Source organism: Zeugodacus cucurbitae, chromosome 3, assembly GCF_028554725.1.
Source record: "Zeugodacus cucurbitae isolate PBARC_wt_2022May chromosome 3, idZeuCucr1.2, whole genome shotgun sequence".
Taxonomy (NCBI): domain Eukaryota; kingdom Metazoa; phylum Arthropoda; class Insecta; order Diptera; family Tephritidae; genus Zeugodacus; species Zeugodacus cucurbitae.
Genome location: NC_071668.1, coordinates 10,289,055 through 10,313,804, shown reverse-complemented (window position 1 = coordinate 10,313,804; position 24,750 = coordinate 10,289,055). Strand labels below are relative to the sequence as shown.

Here is a 24,750-nt window from a genome sequence, read left to right as displayed (position 1 = left end):
CAACCTTCTATATTAGCTATAGCCATTCCGTTATGTGGTTTCAACTGAATGGATTCATGTTAAAGAATTTTTGATTCTTTTAGTTATTGTTGTACTCAGCAATGCCAAATTTTGTGGTAATTATCTCGTTATTCAAATTTAAATCCTTTCAATGCAAAAAATAATCGAATAAACAAGCCATAAACAAAAATTATTAAAAATATTCGACACATCAGGGCACAAGTTAATTAAACATCCCAAATCATTTTTGAACACACTGTATTATTTCTCGCTTTCATCTCTCATTTATCACAAATTTCATTCATGAATCGAAATACACATTGTTTTTTACAACTTCTCTCATTCTCGCCGAATTCGCGTCTCGCCGTATTTGATGGAAAAAAAATGTTGTTTACATCGAATTCGCTCATTTTACGCGCAAATTCGCTGTGTTTTTTGTTTTTACGCACTAGTACGGCGAATTCGTAGACATTTCAGTTGACAAGTGAGCCAGACAGATAAAACTGTGTAAAATTCATTCGCACTGCGGAGATTTTGTGAAAATCCTAATATAAATCTAATTCTTAATAATATACATATATTGTGAAGTGTTTTTTTAATAGAAAGCGTTTGCAAACAAACCGCTACAAGTTATTTAATACTTTACAAAACATATAGCATGAAATAAACGGTGTAGTAGTAAATTTCAATATTCGCTCTTCTACTTAACCTCAAATCAGCATGTATGTATGAAGAACTCCATGAGACACCACATCTACCATACGATGCACCACTAATTGGAATTTAGGAAACACTTTGCCGGAAAAGTTAATAGTTGTTTGAATAAAGTTGTTTTTTACTCTAACGTCTGGTAGTAATAAGTAGAGTTCCGTAAAAATGTCTACTTCAGCGCTTGTGCAGCAATTCGTTGCTGGCCTCAAGTCGCGTAATCGCAATACGCAGAATAAGGCAGCACAAGATTTGTTCATGTACGTGAAAACGGAACTGCGTGAAATGTCGCAGGAGGATCTTGTAGCGTTCTTCGATGATTTCAACCATCAAATATTCAGCATGGTCAATTCGGCCGACATAAATGACAAGAAAGGCGCTGTACTGGCAATAAGTGCGTAGTTATAACTCACAAAACTAATAGTTTCTTTCATAACAATTTTCTATATTTTAACTACAGAATGTCTAATCAGTGGCGATGTGGTAAATACAATGAAACGTATTTCACCCTATTACAATCATTTGCGTACGCTGTTACCATCAAATGATACAACTGTAATGGAGATTGCCGCGCGTACTTTAGTAAAATTGGCCAACTTGCCAGGATCGAAGGGAGCAGAGTCAATTGATTTTGATATCAAACGTGCATTTGAGATGTTGAGCGGTGATCGACAGGAGGTACAACGATTTTCAATTTTATTTCTAAACTGAAGTAATAGTATTTTCTTTATATCAAATTTCAGTATCGTCGCCATGCTGCAGTTTTTATACTGCGTGAACTCGCTATCGCCATGCCCACATATTTTTATCAACAAATTTCCACATTTTTTGATAATATTTTTAACGCAATATTTGATCCGAAAGCCGCGATACGTGAGTCGGCTGGTGAAGCCTTACGTGCCGCACTTATTGTAACTTCACAACGTGAAAGTACCAAACAATCAACTGAGCCACAATGGTATAAAACTTGCTACCAAGAAGCGAGCGCTAGTTTTGTAGCCGAACCAACGGGTACAAAAGATCAAAAAGGCATGACACGTGATGATTGCATACATGGTGGTCTAATAGTTTTAAATGAACTCTTCCGATGTTCACATGCCGCTTGGGAGCGTCGTTATGCTACATTGAAATCGCTGCTGCCCGATGCACAGCATAATAAATTTGGCGAAGTCATCAACTCCAGCTCAGTTGGCAGTCAACTAACCACTTTAGTGCCTCGCTTGAAAGCACCTTTTATAAGTAAGCTAGGTTCAACACACATGCATTTGGATCACGATGCACAACATGGAGGCACACATAAATTCTCATCGGCCACCGTGCTGGAGTCTGCATATTCACGTGAGATACTCACAGAAAATTACATTAACATTTGCGATAATGTGCTTGAACAGCGCACCTCCAAGTCACCGTATGTACAGCAAGCGCTCTTACATATACTACCACGTCTGGCGGCCTTCAATCGTGAAGTATTCGTACAACGGTACTTGCAAGAATGTGTTAATCATTTGCTCAGCATTGTGCCACGCAAAGAGAAGGATCGTAATATTGCATACGTAACTATTGGTTACATCGCTGTAGCCGTGGAGCGTGACATTGACAAGCATTTGCGAACAATTATGTGCGCCATCAAAATAGCTTTACCGCCAAAAATCACGCCTAGCAAACGTAAGGCTGCAATTGATCCAGCAATTTTCCATTGTATAACATTGTTGGCGCACGCCGTCAAATCGGGCATAACAGAGGATGTACGTAATATACTCGAACAAATGTTCTTTAGTGGTCTCTCGCCCGCATTAACCGTTTGCCTACGTGAGTTGGCCGAAAATGTGCCACATTTGAAGTCGGCCATTGCTGAAGGGCTCATACGTGTGCTCTCACAAGTACTTATGAATAAACCACTGGCCATACCCTATCAAACGCTCGCCACCATACCATTAGATCCTTCGCTTAATCTGCAACATGATGTACCCACTGTGGTGTTGGCGCTTAAAACACTCGGCAGTTTCAATTTCGAAGAGCAAAACATGTTGGATTTTGTACAACGCTGTGCCGATCATTTCATTAATCACGATCAGCAGGAGATCCGCTTAGAGGCTGTACAGACGTGTACACGTCTACTCAAACTCGCCGTACAATCAGCTGACAGCACAGAGAGTTCGAATACACTGAGTGAAACGGTGTCGCATGTCATTGAACGCCTGCTAATTGTCGCCATTACAGATATGGATTGTAATGTGCGCATACGCATATTGCGTTCGTTGGATGAAACTTTTGACGCTGAATTGGCGCAACCCGAATCGCTTAGTGCCCTCTTTATAACGCTAAATGATGAGATTTTCGAAATACGTGAATTGGCTATGGTCACGGTGGGACGGCTGTCTGCCATGAATCCGGCCTATGTTATGCCGAAACTGCGTAAAATTATGATACAACTGTTGACTGAATTGGAGCACTCCGGCATGAGTCGTAATAAGGAACAGAGCGCAAGGATGCTGGATCATTTGATAATCAGTACACCAAGGTTAGTATAAACTATCTACATTTATATAACAAACCTAACCGCAAAAACGTTTTTAAACTAAACATATTTTACTCAAAGGCTCTCATATTAACTACCTCTAATCTTTATAACTTTGTTGTTGCAGATTGATTTCTTCCTATATGCATCCCATACTCACCATATTGGTGCCCAAGTTACGTGAAGCCGATCCTAACCCCGGCGTAATATTAAATGTTTTGCGCGCGATCGGTGACTTAGCCGAAGTGAATGGCGGTTCCAATGAAATGGAAATGTGGGCCGACGATTTATTGTCCATACTGCTGGAGATGCTTGGCGATGCTGGTAGTCCGGAGAAACGTGGTGTGGCCTTGTGGACACTCGGCCAATTGATAAGCGCTACTGGACGTGTAGTGACACCCTATCACAAGTACCCCGGCCTAATTGATATACTTATAAATTTTTTGAAAACCGAACAACGTCGTTCCATACGTCGTGAGACAATACGTGTACTCGGTTTGTTGGGCGCCATGGATCCATATAAACATAAAATGAATAAGGGTCTAATTGATAGTCAAAAGGATAGTGTGCTCATTTCGTTGAGTGATTTCAAAATGGATGAGAACCAGGATATTTCAACTGCCGAATTATTGGTGAACATGAGTAATGTGCTGGATGAATACTATCCAGCCGTAGCTATTGCCGCGCTGATGCGCATATTGCGCGATCCAACACTCAGCAGTCGGCACACCAGCGTTGTGCAGGCCATTACTTTCATATTTAAGAGTCTAGGTATTAAGTGTGTGCCCTATCTGGCACAAGTGTTGCCCAGTTTGTTGGAGAATGTACGTACGGCCGATATAAATTTGCGTGAATTTCTCTTCCAACAGCTGGCCATATTGGTGCAGATTGTTAAACAGCACATTATCAGCTATATGAGTGATATTTTTAAGCTCATCAAAGAGTTCTGGACGATCTATACAACGCTACAGTTGACGCTGATCAACTTGATTGAGCAAATCGCATTGGCTTTGGGCTGTGAATTTCGCAATTATCTCTCAGAATTAATACCACAAATACTGCGTGTGCTGCAGCACGACACCTCCAAAGATCGTGTGGTCACCAAACGTTTGCTACAGGCTTTGCAAAAGTTTGGCAACACTTTGGATGATTATCTGCATTTGATCGTGCCGCCAATTGTGAAGCTCTTCGATGCGCCTTACGTGCCGCAACAAGTCTCGCTTGTGGCCTTAGAGACCATCGATCATCTCGCATGGATACTTGACTTTACAGACTTCTCATCACGTATCATACATCCATTGGTGCGCGTGCTAGAGTCCGATCAGGAGTTGCGCGAACAAGCCATGTCCACACTTTGCTCCGTCGTCATACAATTGGGTAAAAAGTATCTGGTTTTTGTGCCATTGGTCGAACGCACCATCACCAAGCATCGCATTGTCGACTCGAAATATGAGAAACTATTGACGAAAATACAAAGTAACACCACTATGTGCCTGGACGATGAGTTCCACATGCGACAGACTAAATTTAAATCCACCGAATTAGTTGCGCCCAATAGTGGCGGCAATTTCGCTACCAAACGTCTCATTGTTTCTGTGAGTAATTTACGCGCTGCATGGCAGGTGACACGTCGTGTGTCCAAGGATGATTGGGTTGAGTGGTTGAAACGTCTATCAATCGGTTTGTTAAAGGAATCACGTTCGCAGGCGTTGCGCGCTTGTCATGTGCTCGCCCAAGATTATGACAAACTACTGCGTGATCTATTCAATGCGGCTTTTATTTCCTGTTGGACGGAACTGCCGCCGGAACCTAAGAACGAACTCACACAATCGCTCATACAAGCGTTGCAAGTGACCGATATGCCGGAGATTACACAAACCATTTTGAATTTAGCTGAATTTATGGAGCATTGTGACACGGATCCGATACCAATTGAAACCAAACTGCTGGGCACACGTGCTATGGCGTGTCGCGCATACGCAAAGGCTTTGCGTTACAAAGAAGAAGAATTCCAAACGCACAAGGATCCACAGGTGGGTGTAGTAGGTTAGGTTGAACTTTGCTTAAGTTATTCCATTTATTTCGAATTTCAAAGGGATCCCAAAAACTTTTTTTGATATAAACTTATCGTCTAATTATGTCTTAATATCTCACTCCCAAAGAATTATCTATAAAATTGGTTTTCTCAATTTCACCACAGGTGCTTGAATCGCTGATCCTCATCAACAACAAATTACAACAGAAGGAAGCTGCTGAAGGCCTACTAACCACCTATCGCAACGCCAGCAATGAGTTCAAAGTGCAAGGACGTTGGTATGAAAAACTGCATAACTGGGAGCAAGCACTGAAACACTATTCGGGCAATCTAAAAGATAACAGCAACGATTTGGAGGCACGTTTGGGACACATGCGTTGCTTAGAGGCATTAGGTGAGTGGTCGGAGTTGAGCTCTGTGGCGAAACAAGAGTGGGACAATCTGGGTCGTGACGCCCGTTCACGTGCTGGTCCATTGGCCGCAGTCGCCGCATGGGGTCTGCAAGATTGGGAGGCGATGCAAGAGTATGTACGCTGTATACCGGAGGAGACACAAGACGGCAGTTTCTATCGTGCCGTGCTCGCCGTACACAATGAAGATTTCGAGACGGCACAACGTTTAATTGATGGCACACGCGATTTACTCGACACCGAACTCACCTCGATGGCCGGTGAATCGTACGAACGTGCCTATGGCGCTATGGTTTGTGTACAGATGTTGGCCGAATTGGAGGAGGTTATACAATATAAACTGATACCAGAACGACGCGAACCGTTGAAGAGTATGTGGTGGAAACGTTTACAGGGCGGTCAACGTTTGGTCGAGGATTGGCGACGCATCATACAGGTGCACTCATTGGTTGTGCGTCCGCAAGAAGATGTACACACTTGGTTGAAATACGCCAGTCTATGTCGCAAATCTGGTTCATTGCATTTATCGCATAAAACACTCGTCATGCTGCTAGGCACCGATCCATCCACACAACCCAAAGAGCAATTGCCTTACAATCAGCCACAAGTCACGTATGCCTACACCAAACACATGGCGGCTGCAGAGAATATGCAAGGCGCCTACGAGCAACTGAGTTGTTTTGTCAATGCTTTCCAAGCTAAATTAAATTGCATCAGTCCCGAGGAAGCTGCCAAGCAGGATCATCGCTTATTGGCGCGCTGTTATCTACGTCTCGGCAAGTGGCAGAACAAATTGGAGAGCTCGTTAGAACCGGAAATTGTGCAAGGCGCTTTAGATTGTTTCGAGAAGGCGACTGAAAATGATCCCACCTGCTACAAGGCGTGGCATCTGTGGGCGTACATGAACTTCAAGGTGGTACAGGCGCAGAAGCAGCAACTCGACAAGTTACCACATACGGCAACGAACGGCGAAATATTGCAGGACAAAGAGAAACTGATCATCGAGCACGCTGTGCAGGCAGTCGATGGCTTCTTCCGTTCGATAAGTCTTATTAAAGGTAATTCGTTACAAGACACGCTGCGTCTGCTAACGCTCTGGTTCGATTACGGACAATATTCGGAAGTTTATGATGCCTTGTTAACCGGCATGAAGACAATAGAGATCAACACTTGGCTGCAAGTGATACCGCAGCTAATAGCGCGCATTGACACACATCGCAAGCTGGTCAATCAACTGATACATCATCTGCTCATTGACATCGGCAAATATCATCCACAAGCGTTGGTCTATCCGCTTACAGTGGCTTCGAAATCCGCATCGGTGGCGCGCAAAAATGCGGCCTTCAAGATACTGGAATCAATGCGAAAACACTATCCTACTCTCGTTCAACAGGCGATGACGTGCAGCGAAGAGCTGATACGTGTCGCCATATTATGGCACGAACAGTGGCATGAAGGACTTGAAGAGGCGTCGCGTCTTTACTTTGCCGATCGCAATGTGAAGGGAATGTTTGATATATTGGAGCCTTTGCATGCGCTGCTTGCGCGTGGACCGCAGACATTGAAGGAGACATCATTCTCACAAGCATACGGTCGTGAGCTAACCGAAGCTTACGAATGGACTCAGCGCTATAAGACTTCATCTTCATTGATGGACTTGGATCATGCTTGGGATATATATTATCATGTTTTCCAGAAGATATCACGTCAATTGCCACAATTAACCTCACTTGAGCTGCCCTACGTCTCACCCAAATTGATGACGTGCAAAAATCTAGAACTGGCCGTACCCGGCTCCTACAATCCCAATCAGGAATTAATACGTATCGATCACATCAAAACCAATCTACAAGTGATCACCTCGAAGCAGCGTCCACGCAAGCTGTGTTTGCGCGGTTCCAACGGTAAAGACTACATGTATTTACTGAAGGGACACGAAGATTTACGTCAAGATGAGCGTGTCATGCAACTCTTCTCGCTCGTGAACACACTATTACTCGACGATCCAGACACTTTCCGCCGCAACTTGGCTATACAACGTTATGCCGTTATACCGTTGAGCACCAATTCGGGTCTGATTGGTTGGGTGCCACACTGTGACACATTGCACACACTCATACGTGACTACCGTGACAAGCGAAAGATGTTGCTTAATCAGGAGCACCGGCTCATGTTAGGCGTCTCACCCGATTACGATCATTTGACATTGATGCAAAAGGTCGAGGTGTTCGAATGCGCGTTGGCGCAAACACAGGGCGATGATTTAGCCAAATTGCTGTGGCTAAAGTCACCGTCGTCGGAAGTGTGGTTTGAACGACGCACAAATTATACTCGTTCACTCGCCGTTATGTCCATGGTGGGCTATATACTCGGTCTGGGCGATCGCCATCCCTCCAATTTGATGTTGGATCGCATGAGTGGCAAAATACTGCACATCGATTTCGGTGATTGCTTTGAAGTGGCGATGACACGTGAGAAATTCCCCGAAAAGATACCTTTCCGACTGACGCGCATGCTAATCAAAGCCATGGAGGTAACCGGCATTGAGGGTACCTACCGGCGCACCTGCGAAAGTGTCATGTTGGTGTTGCGACGCAACAAAGACTCACTAATGGCTGTGCTGGAGGCGTTCGTCTACGATCCGCTGCTCAATTGGCGTTTACTCGACATGGACAAAAATCATCGCTCCAAATCGAATAACGATCCGGGCGGTTCGGGTATGGCATTCGGTGGCGGAAATGGCAGTCTCAGCAACTCGGTCGAAGAACCACTGCTGCACAGTCAACTGATGAGCGCCAATCACCTGATGGGTGGTGCCCTTATGGTCGCCGACATAACGAACAGTAAGGCGAGCAAAGTCATCAAACGTGTGCGTAGCAAATTGAATGGCACCGACTTCCAAACGCAGAATAGTGTGGCGGTGCCACAACAAGTGGATCTGCTCATACAGCAGGCGACCAATAATGAAAATCTATGTCAATGCTATATTGGCTGGTGTCCATTCTGGTAAACTTGCGCACTAACACTAATACTAAAGTTAAAATATTTAAGAAATTTTGGGTGAAGAAAATAAGTAGTCACAATTGCAGCAAAGTGTTGCATACTATTTGGCGCAATGTGTAATTTACTGAAAATTACAAGTCATACGCTAGTATGTTGCGTTTGCAAGTTTTTAGCTGCTTAAACGTCGCTCAAAGGTATTAGCATAATTGAAAATTTCCTTTTCCTTACATTACTTATTATTATATACATATTTATATACGTTTTTGAGCACACTTAAAAAATTTCGAAACTTATTTTCTAACATCTAGTTCTTAAAGTAGGCATGGCAGTGTAGCCAATTTTTTTTAAGTAACTGTAAGCATAATATATGTATTTAATGCATTCAGTACTCCACATCAGTAAAAAAAATACAAAAAATTAAATCGGCGTATTTATTTAATACTGAAAAAGTTGTCGACGATGTTTTACGAATGTAAACCCAAAAATTGCTTTAACTTACTTGTTACTATTTGTAGCTGTACTTCAAATATGAATTCCGTGTTCAAATACATTAAGCAGCATTTTGCTTAAACAATTTGAGGTTATGTTCATTTTCTTTACTAAAAAACTTTGCCTTGTGGTTTGGTTTTAATAGAAGTTGACTGTTACATATGTATTTTACTTGTTTACATACCTAGAATAAAAAAAAATTAAATATATGTAATTTGTTGCTTAAAATTTTGAAAATATATAAAACCATAAAATTTATTTTTTATGTAAATATTTCCGAGTAGCAGGCGAATTTTGAAAAACCAATTATAAACCGTTTTTCACTCGTTAGTAATGTTAGGTCAGTTATTACTTGACTATATTAAAAAAAAAATATGTGAATTTCTTAAAATATATGTTTGTACCAAAATCTGCGGTATCAAAGGGTTTAAAGTGCTCTCTCTGGCCATTTCTTATGCGTCAAATTAGTAATTTGTTTACATTTTTCAAATTTTAAAATTGCCAACACTTTTGAAACATTTTTAATTTCAAAAATGTTTTCCTAACCTAACATTTTATTTTCAAATAATTTGTAAATATTTTGCAATAAATTGTACATATTACATTTTACAATTTATTCAAATTAGTCATTTGTTTAAATTGTTAAAATTTTAAAATTGTAACCACTTCCGAAAAATATTTAACTTCAAAAATGTTTTCCTAACCTCGACTTTTTTTTCAAATAAATTATAAAAAATTCAAATTTTGGATAAATACATATTTCACTTTACGGTAAAGAAATATATATCAAAATCGTGCAAAAAACTGCCACGCCTACTTAAAAAATAATTTTAATTTAATAATAGTGCTATCCAAAAGTTATAATTTCTGGTTTGATAAATTAATAACGGGTGATTTTTTTGAGGTTAGGATTTTCATGCATTAGTATTTGACAGATCACGTGGGATTTCAGACATGGTGTCAAAGAGAAAGATGCTCAGTATGCTTTGACATTTCATCATGAATAGACTTACTAACGAGCAACGCTTGCAAATCATTGAATTTTATTACCAAAATCAGTGTTCGGTTCGAAATGTGTTTCGCGCTTTTTTATCGACAAATTTTGTTCAGCGATGAGGCTCATTTCTGGTTGAATGGCTACGTAAATAAGCAAAATTGCCGCATTTGGGGTGAAGAGCAACCAGAAGCCGTTCAAGAACTGCCCATGCATCCCGAAAAATGCACTGTTTGGTGTGGTTTGTACGCTGGTGGAATCATTGGACCGTATTTTTTCAAAGATGCTGTTGGACGCAACGTTACGGTGAATGGCGATCGCTATCGTTCGATGCTAACAAACTTTTTGTTGCCAAAAATGGAAGAACTGAACTTGGTTGACATGTGGTTTCAACAAGATGGCGCTACATGCCACACAGCTCGCGATTCTATGGCCATTTTGAGGGAAAACTTCGGAGAACAATTCATCTCAAGAAATGGACCCGTAAGTTGGCCACCAAGATCATGCGATTTAACGCCTTTAGACTATTTTTTGTGGGGCTACGTCAAGTCTAAAGTCTACAGAAATAAGCCAGCAACTATTCCAGCTTTGGAAGACAACATTTCCGAAGAAATTCGGGCTATTCCGGCCGAAATGCTCGAAAAAGTTGCCCAAAATTGGACTTTCCGAATGGACCACCTAAGACGCAGCCGCGGTCAACATTTAAATGAAATTATCTTCAAAAAGTAAATGTCATGAACCAATCTAACGTTTCAAATAAAGAACCGCGTTCTTTTTATGCGTTTTTTTTTTTTTAAAGTTATCAAGCTCTTAAAAAATCACCCTTTATGTATGTACGGGTTTTAATTTTAATTTTATTTATTCTTATTTACTTTATTGAAGCTTTACTGCCGAAAAGTGTGATTTTATTTCGCTTACAGTGAATTGAATTTTTTTGTTTATTTTTTTATTTAAAATATTTTTTTAATGAAAAAAATGTTATATCTTTATTTTTTTTATTATAAATTGTTGCAAAATAATATTTTTTTATTATTAATTTATAAATTAAAAAAAAAAGTTATGAAAAAAAATATGAAAAATAATATTTTTTGATTATTAATTTATAAATTAAAAAAAGTTATGAAAAAAAATATGAAAAATAATATTTTTTTATTATAAATTTTTAAATTAAAAAAAGTTATGAAAAATAATATTTTTTTAAATAAAATATATTATTAAAATATATTATTACTATTTTAAATAAAAAATATTATTTTTCATAACTTTTTTTAATTTATAAATTAATAATAAAAAAATATTATTTTTCATAACTTTTTTTAATTTATAAGTTAATAATAAAAAAATATTATTTTTCATATTTTTTTTCATAACTTTTTTTTAATTTATAAATTATTAATCAAAAAATATTATTTTTCATATTTTTTTTTTAATTTATGAAAACAAATATTTTTTATATTTTTTTTAATTTTCAAAATTTATCAATTCGAAGTTATGTATTTATTTATTATTATAAATATAAATCTTATTTTTTATTAAAAAAAATATTTTTCATAATTTTTTTTTCATAACTTTTTTTAATTTATAAATTAATAATCAAAAAATATTATTTTTCATATTTTTTTTTCATAACTTTTTTTTAAATTTATAAATTAATAATAAAAAAATATTTTTCAACAATTTATAATAAAAAAAATAAAGATATAACATTTTATCATTTTATCTTTTAAACACACTATTTACAAACACGCTTTTCAGCTAGTAAATTGCCACCAAAGCGAGTAAACCATTTTATTTTGCTAAATATATATGTATTATATATTTCTTTTTTGAAGTCCTAACATAGTTTTCACGTCGAATGATGTTGAAATAAAACTGTTTAGATTTAAATTTAAATAAGTAATAATTAATAATAATAATAAAAGCAAAAACACATACATATGTAATTCGTTATTTCTAATCAAAATATTACTATACGTAATTTTATATACATATATACGTCTGTAAAATGTATGGGTGACGTGCGCGATCACTTAAGCATACATACATACATATTTTATAAGCATATTATGAAATAAAATAATAAAAGTGAACTAGTAATTAAAATTTAATAAAAAAATATTAATAAACGTATAACATGCGTGTTTTTACTGTTTCAAAACTATTTTTAGACTGATAATTTTTAGAACTGATAATTGTGCTAAGCGTGGTATTTGTTGATAAGCGACAATTAGTTTCATTTAATTGCGAGATTGTTAAAATATTCATATTTTATTATATGGAATTTGCTCGATCATTTTATTTTGTATTTCATTTCAAGAACATATGTAGATTGAAGAGTTAATATGTAAAAAAAAGAAAATACCCTTTGGAAGTTCCGCCAAATCAAGCCACGTCAAAACTTAATTTTTCAAGTCGGTGGACACGAAATCTCAAGGAAGGATTTTTTCGTGTCTTTATTGCAACTATTTTTTCGACACAAAATATTGCTAAAATTTTACCAAAAAAGTGGGGTTTTTTTGGTTTCAATTCTGTAAAAAATTCAAATTTCAATATTTTCTTTTTTCCTACGTTCATTAACTAGGTTTATCCATGTACTATCGAAAAGTTATGATGTCCACAGCAAGACCTTTTTTTTTTGGACACGTCATGGGACGGCTGAGTTTTCGGAATTTTTAAATAATAATTTCACAAAATACTGTCTAAACATGTAACTTTGATAAGCTGAATTGTTTAAATGAAATATATGATTGTATTTACTAAAAAACAAAATTGTAAAAATACCTTTGTTTTTAGCCTCTCTCCTGTTTTAAAACTTACAAAAGGTTGTTTGTTGTTTTTGTAGCGTTATAAACATCCTCCACATAATTTTGAGGAATATTGCCGAGCTGAGAGTTCTTGGTCGGATAAAAAGCCGCTTTCGTTCCGAATTTGTAGTTCCATCTGTCGTGGGAAAACACTTACAAAGTGTTGCTTGATGTTGTCTAGAACTTAAATTCCTTTTTCAAAACAAAAGTGTTTAAATCGTTTGCTGAGCGTTCGAAATTACACTTGAACTTCTATAACTCGTACTCTGAAATTGGCAATAGAAGTCAAATTTCATACAAATTACCTATCGTAACTCGGTGGTCACTTTAACTCGAAGTTTTTTTGTAAATTAGGGAAGTTCAACTGTATATGTTTTAGACGTAGATAAGTTGTCTGATAAATTCATATTCTAAACGCTCACTTGTTTGTTGTCAAAAGCCAGCACGCCTAAAGGTAGGCAACAATATTTGCTATTAATAACTTGGTATCCAACTGCTAAACTCACACTTGCTCTGTCTACTGCGCGCCTGTTAGAGCCTATCCGTTGATGATTTACAAACAACAATTGGTGGTAACATGCGGTACGCCACAAACCTCTAGGCACACCGTATGAGTTTTCTTGCTAATTGCAGACTTGAAATGAGTACATAATTAAAAAAAATCAATTGTTTTTGTTTTTTTTGAACATCTTTTCAAGAACTTACGTTTTTTATTTTATGCGCGGCGGCAATGGCGTCGCCATTTAATGCTAATATAGATAGCTTACAAATTAATATTACTATTTATTTATATGTATGTAATTTCTGTGTTTCTTTTTATATATATGTATGTACTTAGATAGATGTATGTATATATATATACTATTTTTTGTTTATATATATGCATTTATTATGTACTCATATATGTAAAAATTGTATTAAATCAAATATAGGCCATCGTATCGTTACGCATATATTTGCAATTTAATTTGATAATTATTTATATTTTTTTCTTGTTGTTGTTGTTTTATTATAATTAAATTTATATTATTATTATTAGCTTCAAACTAATGCTTACATAAAAAAAATCGTATTTTCGAACGCCTTTTTTGTGTTTCAATTTTACATTACTTTCTTTTTTTTGCTGTTGTTGTTGTTGTTCGTTTTTCGTTTGCGTTACTGTTTTTTCTTCTTCTTTTTCTGCTAATTAACTTATGTACGTTGGTGTATACGTATATTCAAATAAATTGACAATATATGCATGTACATATGTTGTTGTTGTATTATTGAAGCAGCAGGGCGGATATGGAACCAACATTTATTACAACTACTGCGTTGCTGTGTGTTTTCTTTCACTTCCGTAGCATATAATGTATGTATGTATGTATAAACAAAATTATTTTTCAGCTGCTTAATAACGGACACATATCCACACTAGAGAGTTCACTACTAATTACAAATACAAAGACACACAGAAAAAAAAGAGTGGCATAAATAAAGCAAAAATATGAATTATTTTGACGGTATCATCTGTTTCCTTTTCTTTCATTCTTGTAACAACAAAAACAAATCATCGTACAAAAAAATTATAATTACGAAAAAAATGCATATGCGACGCAGCGTTACATATTCGCAACTGCAACGGCAACTGCGTTCAACCGCAAAAATATAACAAATGAAAAAACTCAATGGAATATGCATAGTAGAGTACCTCAAAAAACAGTATTCGAGGTAAATAAATATGTTTCGAAGCAGCAACAGCAATCGCAAGTAACACAATTCTGTTCGGTATTTGTTTTTTTTTTTTTCTTTTTTTTTCTGTTCAGACACACGCACACACACAAAACAACTAATTAAAATTCGATTCATGTTCAATATACGCCAACAAACAACCGGATAAGTTGTTGTATCAGCGACAGCGAGCAGCAGCAACGTACGATAGCGACTAAATTTTTGTTTTTTTTTTTTTCTTATTTCTCCGCTGTCTGTCTGTCATCGTGCGTTACACTAATTAATACAATTTAGCTGCTCTTATCATTTACGCAAACACTCTGATCCTGTTGTCTTTTGAAACGCTGCTCTTTCCGCCAAGCGTCTATACGTTCTTTCAGCTCATTATTTGGCACGAGCATATCTTCGGTTAGCGGCTGACGATTGAATGGATCCGTACTGCTATTGAGTAAATGTCGCGTTATAATAGCACGATCCATAATCGTACCCGATGGCAGTATAACCGGATCGGACATGAGTGTATCCATTAGAGGATCTTTGAATTCATCGGGCGCATCGGCGCACTCATCTTCGGCTAGTTGATTAGCAACTGCAAAAAAAGAGTACAATTAAAGAATATAAAAATGAAATATAAAAAAATAAATATAAAAAATAAGAAAAAAATATAAAAATAAATAAATAAAAAACAAAAAAAAAAATGGATAAAATAATTAAAACGAACCTCATTTGCTCTAAATAACTGCAACATTATCAATTTACCATAAATATCATATATAAAAAAATAAAAATTAAAAAAATTTAAAAATATAAACAATATAGAAATAAAAAAAAATGTAAAAATGAAAAATGAAAACAAAATTAAATATTAAAAATAAAAATAAACAATATAGCAATAAAAAACAAAATAAAAAAAAATATAAACAAATAAGAAAAAAATATGAAAAATAAAAATAAAAAATAAATAAAAAAAAAATTAAAATAAATAAAAAAATGAAAATAAAAATAAAAAATAAAAATAAAATAAGTACAAAAACATTAAAACCAATCTAATTTGCTCTAAAAAACTGCAGCATTCTCAATTTACCATATATATCATATATAAAAAAATAAAAATAAAAAAAATTTACAAATATAAACAATATAGAAATAAAAAAAATATAAAAATTAAAAAAAAAAATTAAAATATAAAATATTAAAAATAAAAAATTAAAAATAAATAAAAAATAAAAACATTGAAAAAAAAATAAAAACCAATCTAATTTGCTATAAATAACTATGACATTATCAATTTACCATAAATATCATGCGCTTTACTAATCAATGCTCTGAACTTTTCCACCTCAATTGTGGAGCGTATGCCCAAACGTTCGATGCGACTGGCAGCATCGTCGAATAGATGCTTCTGAAATGAACGTTCATCGGCAGCCAATGCCTGCGCAAATCTATCACAGTCTAGATGTAGATATATATCGAAAATTTCACCCAACAGCCGACGTGGCTCCCAACCATATTTGGTGGGATTACGTACTTTCAGATCATTGCACTTGGGGCCGCACAGTTGTTGTAAATTGAAATTTAACATTGAACTGAGACGATCGATGATTTCGTCGCGCATGAATGGCTCTTTAATGTCGTTCTGAAAAGTAAACAGAAAACAAAACAAAAAAATGGTAATTTAAAATTTTAATATATACGGTATGCTTACACGTGTTAATAGCGATAATAATGACTTTTTAGGTATGAGTGCACATACACATATCCATATACGGGATAGATGCTGTATAATAGCTTGCTCTGTGCCAAATGCGTAGTACCGAGTTTTTGGCAGTCTTTTGTTTTTTTTTTTTTTTTGTTTCTGATTAGATTTGAGTGTAAGATGTGTTTCAAGGATATTATACAGATCGCGGGACCCATTAACCCCACCCATCTAGCATCCCTCTACCTTTGGTCCAACCCTGTCGGAACAGCTCGTTTTCTAGGTCTCTCGTTAGAAGATTTTGATGACAATTGACTTATACTTGGTAGTTCAGGCAGCTTTAGATAACTGTTACAACAACAACAACATCGGGATGTTCATTCCGTTATGTAAACCTGACCTCTATGGGAACATAAGACCCTAGCATTAATCGATCTGGCAAAAATCGATGTAAAATGATAGTTTAGCTGAAGTTTTGATCTTGGATTGCCTGCTATCAAACTATAGACCCTCTCTTTTCTTAGATTTTCCCAACAATTTTCTCTGTTTTGGTCTTGTTTTACAGTCTTAGGTTACAGTTCGTAGATTACAGTCCTCAACTCTATAAATATCTGCTTGTAAACCCGATCGCCAATTCCTAATTTCAATTTCAGTTCTCCAATAATGTTTACAGCGCTCGGTCGGATAAAAATCAAGTGAATTCCGTTTACAGATTTGTTAATTGTTGTTGTTGTGCATATGATCGCTGAGTTCGCCACTTTTTGAACTGATTTTCAAGTAATTCGACACTCAATGTACTTACCGTTAAATAATGAAACATTTCCACTGTTTCGCGCGCAAGCGTCAAATACGAACGACATTGCCGTTCATCGGTATTCAATTGCGATAATCTAGTCTGCTGCTGGTCAGAACTCAATTGCGCCCAAGCACTGTCGTTCATCATTAATACCTTAAATGAAATGCGTTGAATTGAATTGAATTCACACACTACTCGGAGAAATCCACTTTTCTTCTGGGTATTGGACCAAACTATTTTTCCGGTAGATTAAGTCATGAGTAAAAAAAGTATAAACTCCGATTTTCGAAGTTAGCCTTTAAAATCGAAATATTTCGATTCGAAGTTCGAAAAAAGGATTTAAAATAAAATATTATTCACAGGATATAGTTACAAAAAACTCAAAATATGGTTAATATCTACATTATTCTTCTAATTTAATGGTGTATACAACTTTTCGATCAAGATTATATGACAGATGCTATAAGGGGTCCGGTATTTTTCGAAATATAAAATTTTTATTTTTTTCGAAGATCTAACTTAGACCCTTCATAGAAAAGTTTCTACACCATTGAATTATGAACATTTAATTAAATGTATCCATATTTTGGATTTCTTAGTAACCACAATATATAATTCAATAATTTAAAAAAAAATCCGTTTTTCGAACATCGAATCCAAATATTTCGTTTTTGTAGACTAACTTCGAAAATCGGAGAATATTTTTTTACTATGACTCAATCTGCCGAAAAAACATATTTCGGTCCAATACCCAGCTGAGTGTTATAAAATAACAAAAAAAAATCCGTGTAATCTACCTGGGTCTGATGTATGCGCTTTAGATTTTCCAAACATTCGTCCAGCAGGAATGTGGTGTCGTTCATGAGCATATTTATGAATTTCACAAATTGTTTACCCGAATTCGATTCAGTGATCATAACCTGTCGCAGTACAGGATTCTCCCACATTGATTTAAATAGATGACTTATGTGATACCTACAAGAAAAATACAGGGAAAAGAATTATAGAAATTTTCTAAAAAAAAAAATTAATGTGTTCACCCACCTAATTGTAAATTTATCGTAGAATTCAGTGCTTTGTCCAGTCGTTTCAATATCTACGTAAAATTTCATGAGCGCGCTGCAAAGTACCGTCTGTGCGAGTTCGTGATTCCACATCTAATTTGATTGAAAATAGCAAGGAAAATAAAATTAATTAAATAGTTAAAAAAAAATACATATTTATAATTAATTAATTGGGCTTACAGATGCACTTAGCGCATTTTGTGGTCCCAGCGAGAAGACAAATAACACTTCAACTAATTTGGCAGTGACGTAAGGATTCTTAATGAGATTGGGCACACAGACGCATGTTAGCAGCCATGTGATTATCGAATGATCGATTGTCTGCCGTATATCATTGAGTGCATGTTGCATGGCGAACAATATGAATTCGGCTATATCGTCCACATACCATTCCGGCAGCGCAGCTAGTGCATCGGTTGGCTTCAACTGTTGCACCGGCACCTTGGCTATGTATGGACCCTCAACGGTGCGACCCTCAATCTGATAGAGTAGATATTCACAAACAGTCGAATAGAAGTACATGCAAGCGGATAACAGCTTGGGATCGAGCAGACAAAGTTCACTGCACAATTTGGACCTAGAAGTAGTGAAAAAAAATTAAAATTTTTCAAAATAAGTGATAAAAAAGATAGAAAAAACTAAACATTTTCAGAAATAGCTGTTTAACATTTCTGATTGGAAAAAAATGTATTAATATTTACCGCTATAACTAAAAAAATATGCACAACACACATACCTGGTCAACTTTTTCAATTGCTTATGCCAACGTTCACGAAATTGTTTATTCCTCTTCGCATACGGTGTATTCTCCCAATGCGATTTGGTACGATCAATTTCATCGATGAGTTTTTGCAATTCTTTTATAGCACGCGCCTTCTGCCGATAGCGTTGTATGGCCGGCATATAGCCCAAGTGATGTGCTTGTAGCGTGAGGAACCAACATTGCGTCTGGAAATTGGCATTATGATTGGCTGTGGCGAAATCACGTTCAATGAATTGCTTGTATTCATCAGCGGTGAAACGTAATTTCGTATCATTCTCGATGGAGATCAGTGTGTCTTTATAAAATGGAAATAACGGATCGATGCGATCCAATTTGATTTTCACCGACAGTTGTTGCAACACGCTCATTAAGTTAATGATGAAACCGTCGCGTGCAAGCAATTTCTCATCGCAAGCGAACTGTGCACGACGCTCATTGTAGCGCAATACCCGACTTATGTATTCGAGTGTTTTGGGGCGGCTATTGACGTTTACAAGCAACGAATGGAATACTGTATGCATGGATGTGCGCATGGATTGCATTTCCTATTTTGCAAATACAAACGAAAATTTAAAATTAAAAAAAAAAAATTTAAAAAAATTAAAAAATAAAAAAAATATAAATTAAAAACAAAAAATAATAATAATAATAACAAAAAAATAAAATTATAATAATAAAATTAGAAAAATAATAATAATAATATTTAAAAAAATAATAAAATTACAAAAATAATAATAATAAAATTTAAAAAAATAATACAAATTAAAAAAAAATAAATAAAATAAATATAAATTAAAAAATAAAAATAAATTAAAATTAAAAAAAAAGTAATTAAAATTATAATAATTAGAAAATAAAATAAAAATTAAAAAAATAATAAAAAATTAAAGAAAATTAAAAAAAAAATATGATAAACATTAAAAAAATAATAAAATTAATAGAAATTTAAAAAAATATATTAAATAAAAAATAATAAAAATAAAAAAATGACAAATTAAAAAAAAAATAAAATTAAAAATTATAAAGAAAATTTAATTTAAAATTAATAAAAATTAAATTAAATAAAAATTTAAAAAAATTTAAAACCAATTATCATTAATCTCTCATTCATATAGATAATTTTGGGCCACACTTACCCAACGAAAGTGATACATGCTATAGACGATGACATTGCTTTTGCCATGCGCTTCGGCAAATTTCACATTCTCCTCGGCAAAGAGCGATACGGAGAGAAATGGTCCCAGATAACTGCATTTAACTATTTCCCGACCGGGTATCTGTGTACACATTGCTGGCAGGAAGTTCACTTGTGCTGCTATCAAATCACAAATCGGACGCGCCGAACCCACTTTGATGACCACCAATTTGGCTAGCACATCAATTTGTTGTGTGTTAATGGTGGATGTGCAAATGTTACGTTGCATGCCGATGAAGAGACCGCGTAATATTTGACCAAATATTTGTTGAAAATCCTCTGTGTTTTTATGCGCCGTTGCCACCAAATCGTATAGAAAACCGTCGGGAATGCGACCCTGATAGAGCATTTCTAGCAGTGGTGATTGATCGAAAATTTGATTTGGATTCTCGTAAATGCGATCGGTGAGCACAAGTATAGCGGTACGCATTATAGCATCGTGTACTTGTTGTAATATATTTTGAATTTTTGTTTGTGTCTCAATGGGTACATTGCTGCCGCTAACGTTATTATCCGTCAAAGTTTGCTGTCGCAGGCGATGACAATTTACCAAATACAAGATCACCTCTTGCTTGATCATGGTGCCACGCAGGTTGGTTGAAGACGGTATTGGACCGGTTGCATTATCCAAATTGGCGGCAGTTGATGTTGATGCTGTTTTCAAAAAACAAATAATAATAAATAATAATGCATTTAAAATAGTTAAACATGATGGAGTGCGCACCTTGTGATGACGCCGGGCGATCGTCTTCGCGTGCACTACTACTGCGGCCGCCACTGGTCATTGCATTTTCGGAAAAGAAAATTGACGAACGCGTACCACCAGCACTGCCTGGCGCGGCGTTTGCTAAAATCTCCTGTACTTCGGTGTCATCGCTTTTAATCTTTTTTGGCGTTGAGTATGTGGGATTCGATGTCGCACCGGTTGATGTTGTCGCTGTAGAAGTCGATGCCAATGGACTTGTTGATGTGGTTGCTTTAGTGTCTGCCGCGCTTACAGCCGTTGCTGAAACGCTGCCACTTGCTGACGCAAATTCCAATTCTGCGGACGTATTCGCACTGCTACCAGCTGGACCATCTGGCGCCTCCACTTCCTCTTTAAATAACTTTAGTACACACTCTAAGAGAACATCATGCATAATGGTTTCGAAATCGAAACGCATATGCGGATAGTGTTCAAGAAAACTTGCCGTTTCCAGACATATCATCGAACCGACACTATATTCATTCCAAGTAGCATTGAATATTTTCGAAAGCATATCTTCGATGTGCTCATCAGTCGTTTGTTCTGGTTGTTTATGCTCAACAATCATATCTGCCGTACCCAGTTGTTCATCCGCGGTTTCCATGTGCTCTAATTTGTTGTCAAGACATTGTTTGCTATCTTGATTGCCGTGTTCTAATTTCATAATACTATCAGTTGGTGGTGTCAGTACGGACGTACTTGTTGATGAGGCAGTTGCAAGGATGGCAGAGCATTTTGTTATCTCCATATTCTGCGTAGGTGTAGTAGTCAAGGAATTCATTTCGACGTCAACGTCCATTTTAGTGCTTTCTGCAACCGGAAGCACATTTTCTGGCTGTGTTTCCGTAGATGCTACGAGATTGGTACGCAACAGGCGAGACTCCTTTGCAACATAATTTGGACTACGAAATTCTAAAGGGAAAATTAATTAATATTAGCAGGTATTACAATTAAATAAATTTATCTAAAATAAAATTTCAAACAAAATTTTCATTAAATAAACCTTTTTCACTTTCGTCCGTTGCTGCTGCTGGTGTTGTTGTGGTAGTACTTGCGCTTCTTTCTGGCGTTGTAGCTGTATTACTAATTGGTGAATTTACTTTTGACGAATTAGCTGCCGCTAAGGTACGCAAACGCCGTGCGCGTATCTGTGAAATAAATTTATTTGTTATTTTTTTATTTGCATGTGTCAAAGAACTATTTGCAGTTTACCTCTTCCGGCGTTAATTCATTCATCTTAGTATTTTGCTCCTCCGCAGATGACATGCCAAATAAAAGACGTTATTCAGTTCGCCTTCAGTTTAATATTTATATTTTGTATAGAATCCGATTTAATGTTTTTTCTATGCACATAAATAAGTTTTATTTAATTTTTATGTTTTTTGTTTATTGTATTTATTTACTTTGTGATTAACAAAAGAGCAGCTTCTTGTCCACTTCCTTCACCGACTTTCCTATTCTCTTAGTGCTGTTACTGTCAAGGTAATGAGTTGCAATATTGTTCTACAGTCTCAGCACCAATAAATTTCTTTATGTAAAAATGCTTTGACTGAGGAAATTTCGAATGAAATGTATAAACGGACCAAAGCTCTCCACAAAATTGTTGTTATTTAGTCGTTGGCGCTTCTATATTTTACGATTGTGTTATGATGCGTTCAGAAGTATGAAGGTGGAGGTTGAAATGATGACTGCCGACTTCGTTGCTGCGTTATTGTGGGTGAACGAACTGTAAGAATATATATGAATATATAGTGAATCTTTTTGACTTTTGGCCAAACGCTAAATGTCTTTCTAAGGCCAAATGTCAATAAAACGTTTGCGAATACTTAGGCGAAATCATTAACGGTATTTATATACATAATTAATTTTACAACTTATTTATATGACGTCAGCTATTTAACATTAATATTTATATTCAAATTTATTTTATGCACACTTTGATAAGTCTTTGCATCTATTTCTCATGTATACATATTGAATGTTTGGCAATAACCGATGTATATAACATAAATTTATTTGTTATATATAAACATTTTCGATTAAAGCACACTACAGCGGTCAGTAACACAAAGATTTATAGCTTTAACACCAATACAAAATAAACTGAATATTTATCTTTGTCAATTATTTCGTACACTGCACTTTTTTTGCATAATACTATTTTTAGAAATCAATAAAAATGATGAGCACTATTGCCGAGAACACCCTGTGGTAAATGCGCTTGAAATATAAATAAATATAGGCATAGGAAAATTGTATGTAAATAAAAGTGAAACGCAAGCGAATTGTCTTGTGAAAGACGTGAAAACGAAATGTCATCCATCCATAAAATTTTCTATAAACTGTATATATTTGATTACCATATACCTAAAATGCACTAATACATGAATCCAGTAAAATATGTACTGTCATATCAATATCAGCTGTGAAAAAACGTAGCGCCCGGCTGTAGATAAGCCAGAGGCGGTCAAGTGCAGCATCAAGGCTTTTGTTAAAATATAAATGAAGAGCATGATAATGGGCGTGCCAAACATAACTTTACATTGAACAAAAATAAATAAATTTTTGTTAACTTATAACAAAGCGGATCAATTCTTTATACAAAAATAGGAGCTTAAATTCTAATATACAAAATTAGGTGCATATGCAAATATGCTAAAGCAATCAAACTGACGACAGTCCATCGACTACTAAATCTGATAAGAAAATTATAAACGCAATATGTGTCATCCAATCAGTAACCAAAATTGTTCTAATTTTGTATACAAGCTGAATATAAAAGTTATATATGGATGGATGTATGTACATATTATTTATATATGCATACATAAATTATGTATATGCAACTACGCAATAGAAATTTTATTGAAATTGCCATCGTACAATTTGTGCTTTGCCATTAAAAATATGGCGACGACTCTTTTAATATGCTTTAGTTAATAATTATTAAAAGTTTACGTAAACATTACCACGAAATCCATTAGAGAAACAAAACTGTTTCTAAAATTCCATATACATATATCGCATATATAAATGTATATCAATATTTTGTTTTTTTTTTTTTGTACAAAAGTTTTCACAGCACTCAAAACATTTTCCGTTAATTAGCAGCATTAATTATCTTTTCCGCGCACTCACCCCTTTTCCAACGTTTTTATGCACTATATTTCTCACCTCAGTTACCTTTACTTTATAGGAAAGTCACTTACAAAATGAAGATGTCCTTTCATGCACTTTTTCTTTGTTTGTCTTGTTATAGTACTTTATTTTCGATGCTTTTCTTTGCCAAAGTAATTTTACAATTTAAGCAGAAATACGAGTATATAATAAATAATAATGCTTATTCAAATGTCAAGTATTATGTACCTTTTTCGTTTTTTACTGTTAAATCTATTCAATATGAGTGTGCATTGAACCGAACAATTTCGAGTCAATACTTCTGATGTACACGTATTTTTCTTGTTTAGACTGTGGCTTATCACTTGTAAACAGCAAACACACAACTTCGCCAAACATTCACGTAGTGTTTGTTATTAGTTTTTATCCTTTACAAAAATTGGAATTTAGTTTGATTTTGTAGAATACAAAAATTGTTTAATTATTCGCATATTTTATGTCGCGTAATCTTGCACTTCACCACTTCACTGACTGAACGCAAAATGTCGCAGCACAAATGAACAATTGGACGTGGATTAATAGGGATGCCAAGCACATTTGATATTTTTTTATGTATAGTTTTTCGGGAAATCATATGATTGTAGTTAGTTTACAAATCTGAAATACTTTAAAATTTATACTTTTGCAAACGGTTTTGCGAGGT

General features: G+C 35.3%; 2 protein-coding genes across 4 annotated transcripts; one reads left to right on the top strand and one right to left on the bottom strand.

Moving 5' to 3' along the window:
- Positions 1 to 317: 317 nt before the first annotated feature.
- On the top strand, positions 318 to 8,942 carry Tor (serine/threonine-protein kinase Tor). Its single transcript, XM_011182064.3, has 5 exons — positions 318 to 1,102; positions 1,169 to 1,386; positions 1,452 to 3,229; positions 3,354 to 5,259; positions 5,427 to 8,942. The coding sequence occupies exons 1-5, from the start codon at positions 877 to 879 to the stop codon at positions 8,679 to 8,681; spliced, it is 7,383 nt and encodes a 2,460-aa protein (XP_011180366.1). The 5' UTR covers positions 318 to 876; the 3' UTR covers positions 8,682 to 8,942.
- A 4,685-nt stretch (positions 8,943 to 13,627) lies between these two features.
- On the bottom strand, positions 13,628 to 24,604 carry Ube4b_1 (ubiquitin conjugation factor E4 B). 3 transcript variants are annotated; one of them, XM_054227767.1, is made up of 13 exons: positions 24,297 to 24,604; positions 22,315 to 22,656; positions 22,143 to 22,273; positions 21,934 to 22,078; positions 20,910 to 21,842; positions 20,127 to 20,839; positions 18,964 to 19,535; positions 18,408 to 18,804; positions 18,208 to 18,320; positions 17,961 to 18,138; positions 17,170 to 17,316; positions 15,965 to 16,307; positions 13,628 to 15,260 (listed from the first exon to the last, which is right to left on the bottom strand). In XM_054227767.1, the coding sequence occupies exons 3-13, from the start codon at positions 22,194 to 22,196 to the stop codon at positions 14,962 to 14,964; spliced, it is 3,894 nt and encodes a 1,297-aa protein (XP_054083742.1). In that variant the 5' UTR covers positions 22,197 to 22,273; positions 22,315 to 22,656; positions 24,297 to 24,604; the 3' UTR covers positions 13,628 to 14,961. The 3 variants fall into 3 exon arrangements, with proteins under 3 accessions (XP_054083742.1, XP_054083741.1, XP_054083743.1); XM_054227766.1 differs by having other exon boundaries at positions 22,334 to 22,656; XM_054227768.1 differs by lacking the exon at positions 24,297 to 24,604 and adding an exon at positions 24,069 to 24,092 and having other exon boundaries at positions 22,334 to 22,656.
- Between the last annotated feature and the right edge of the window lie 146 nt (positions 24,605 to 24,750).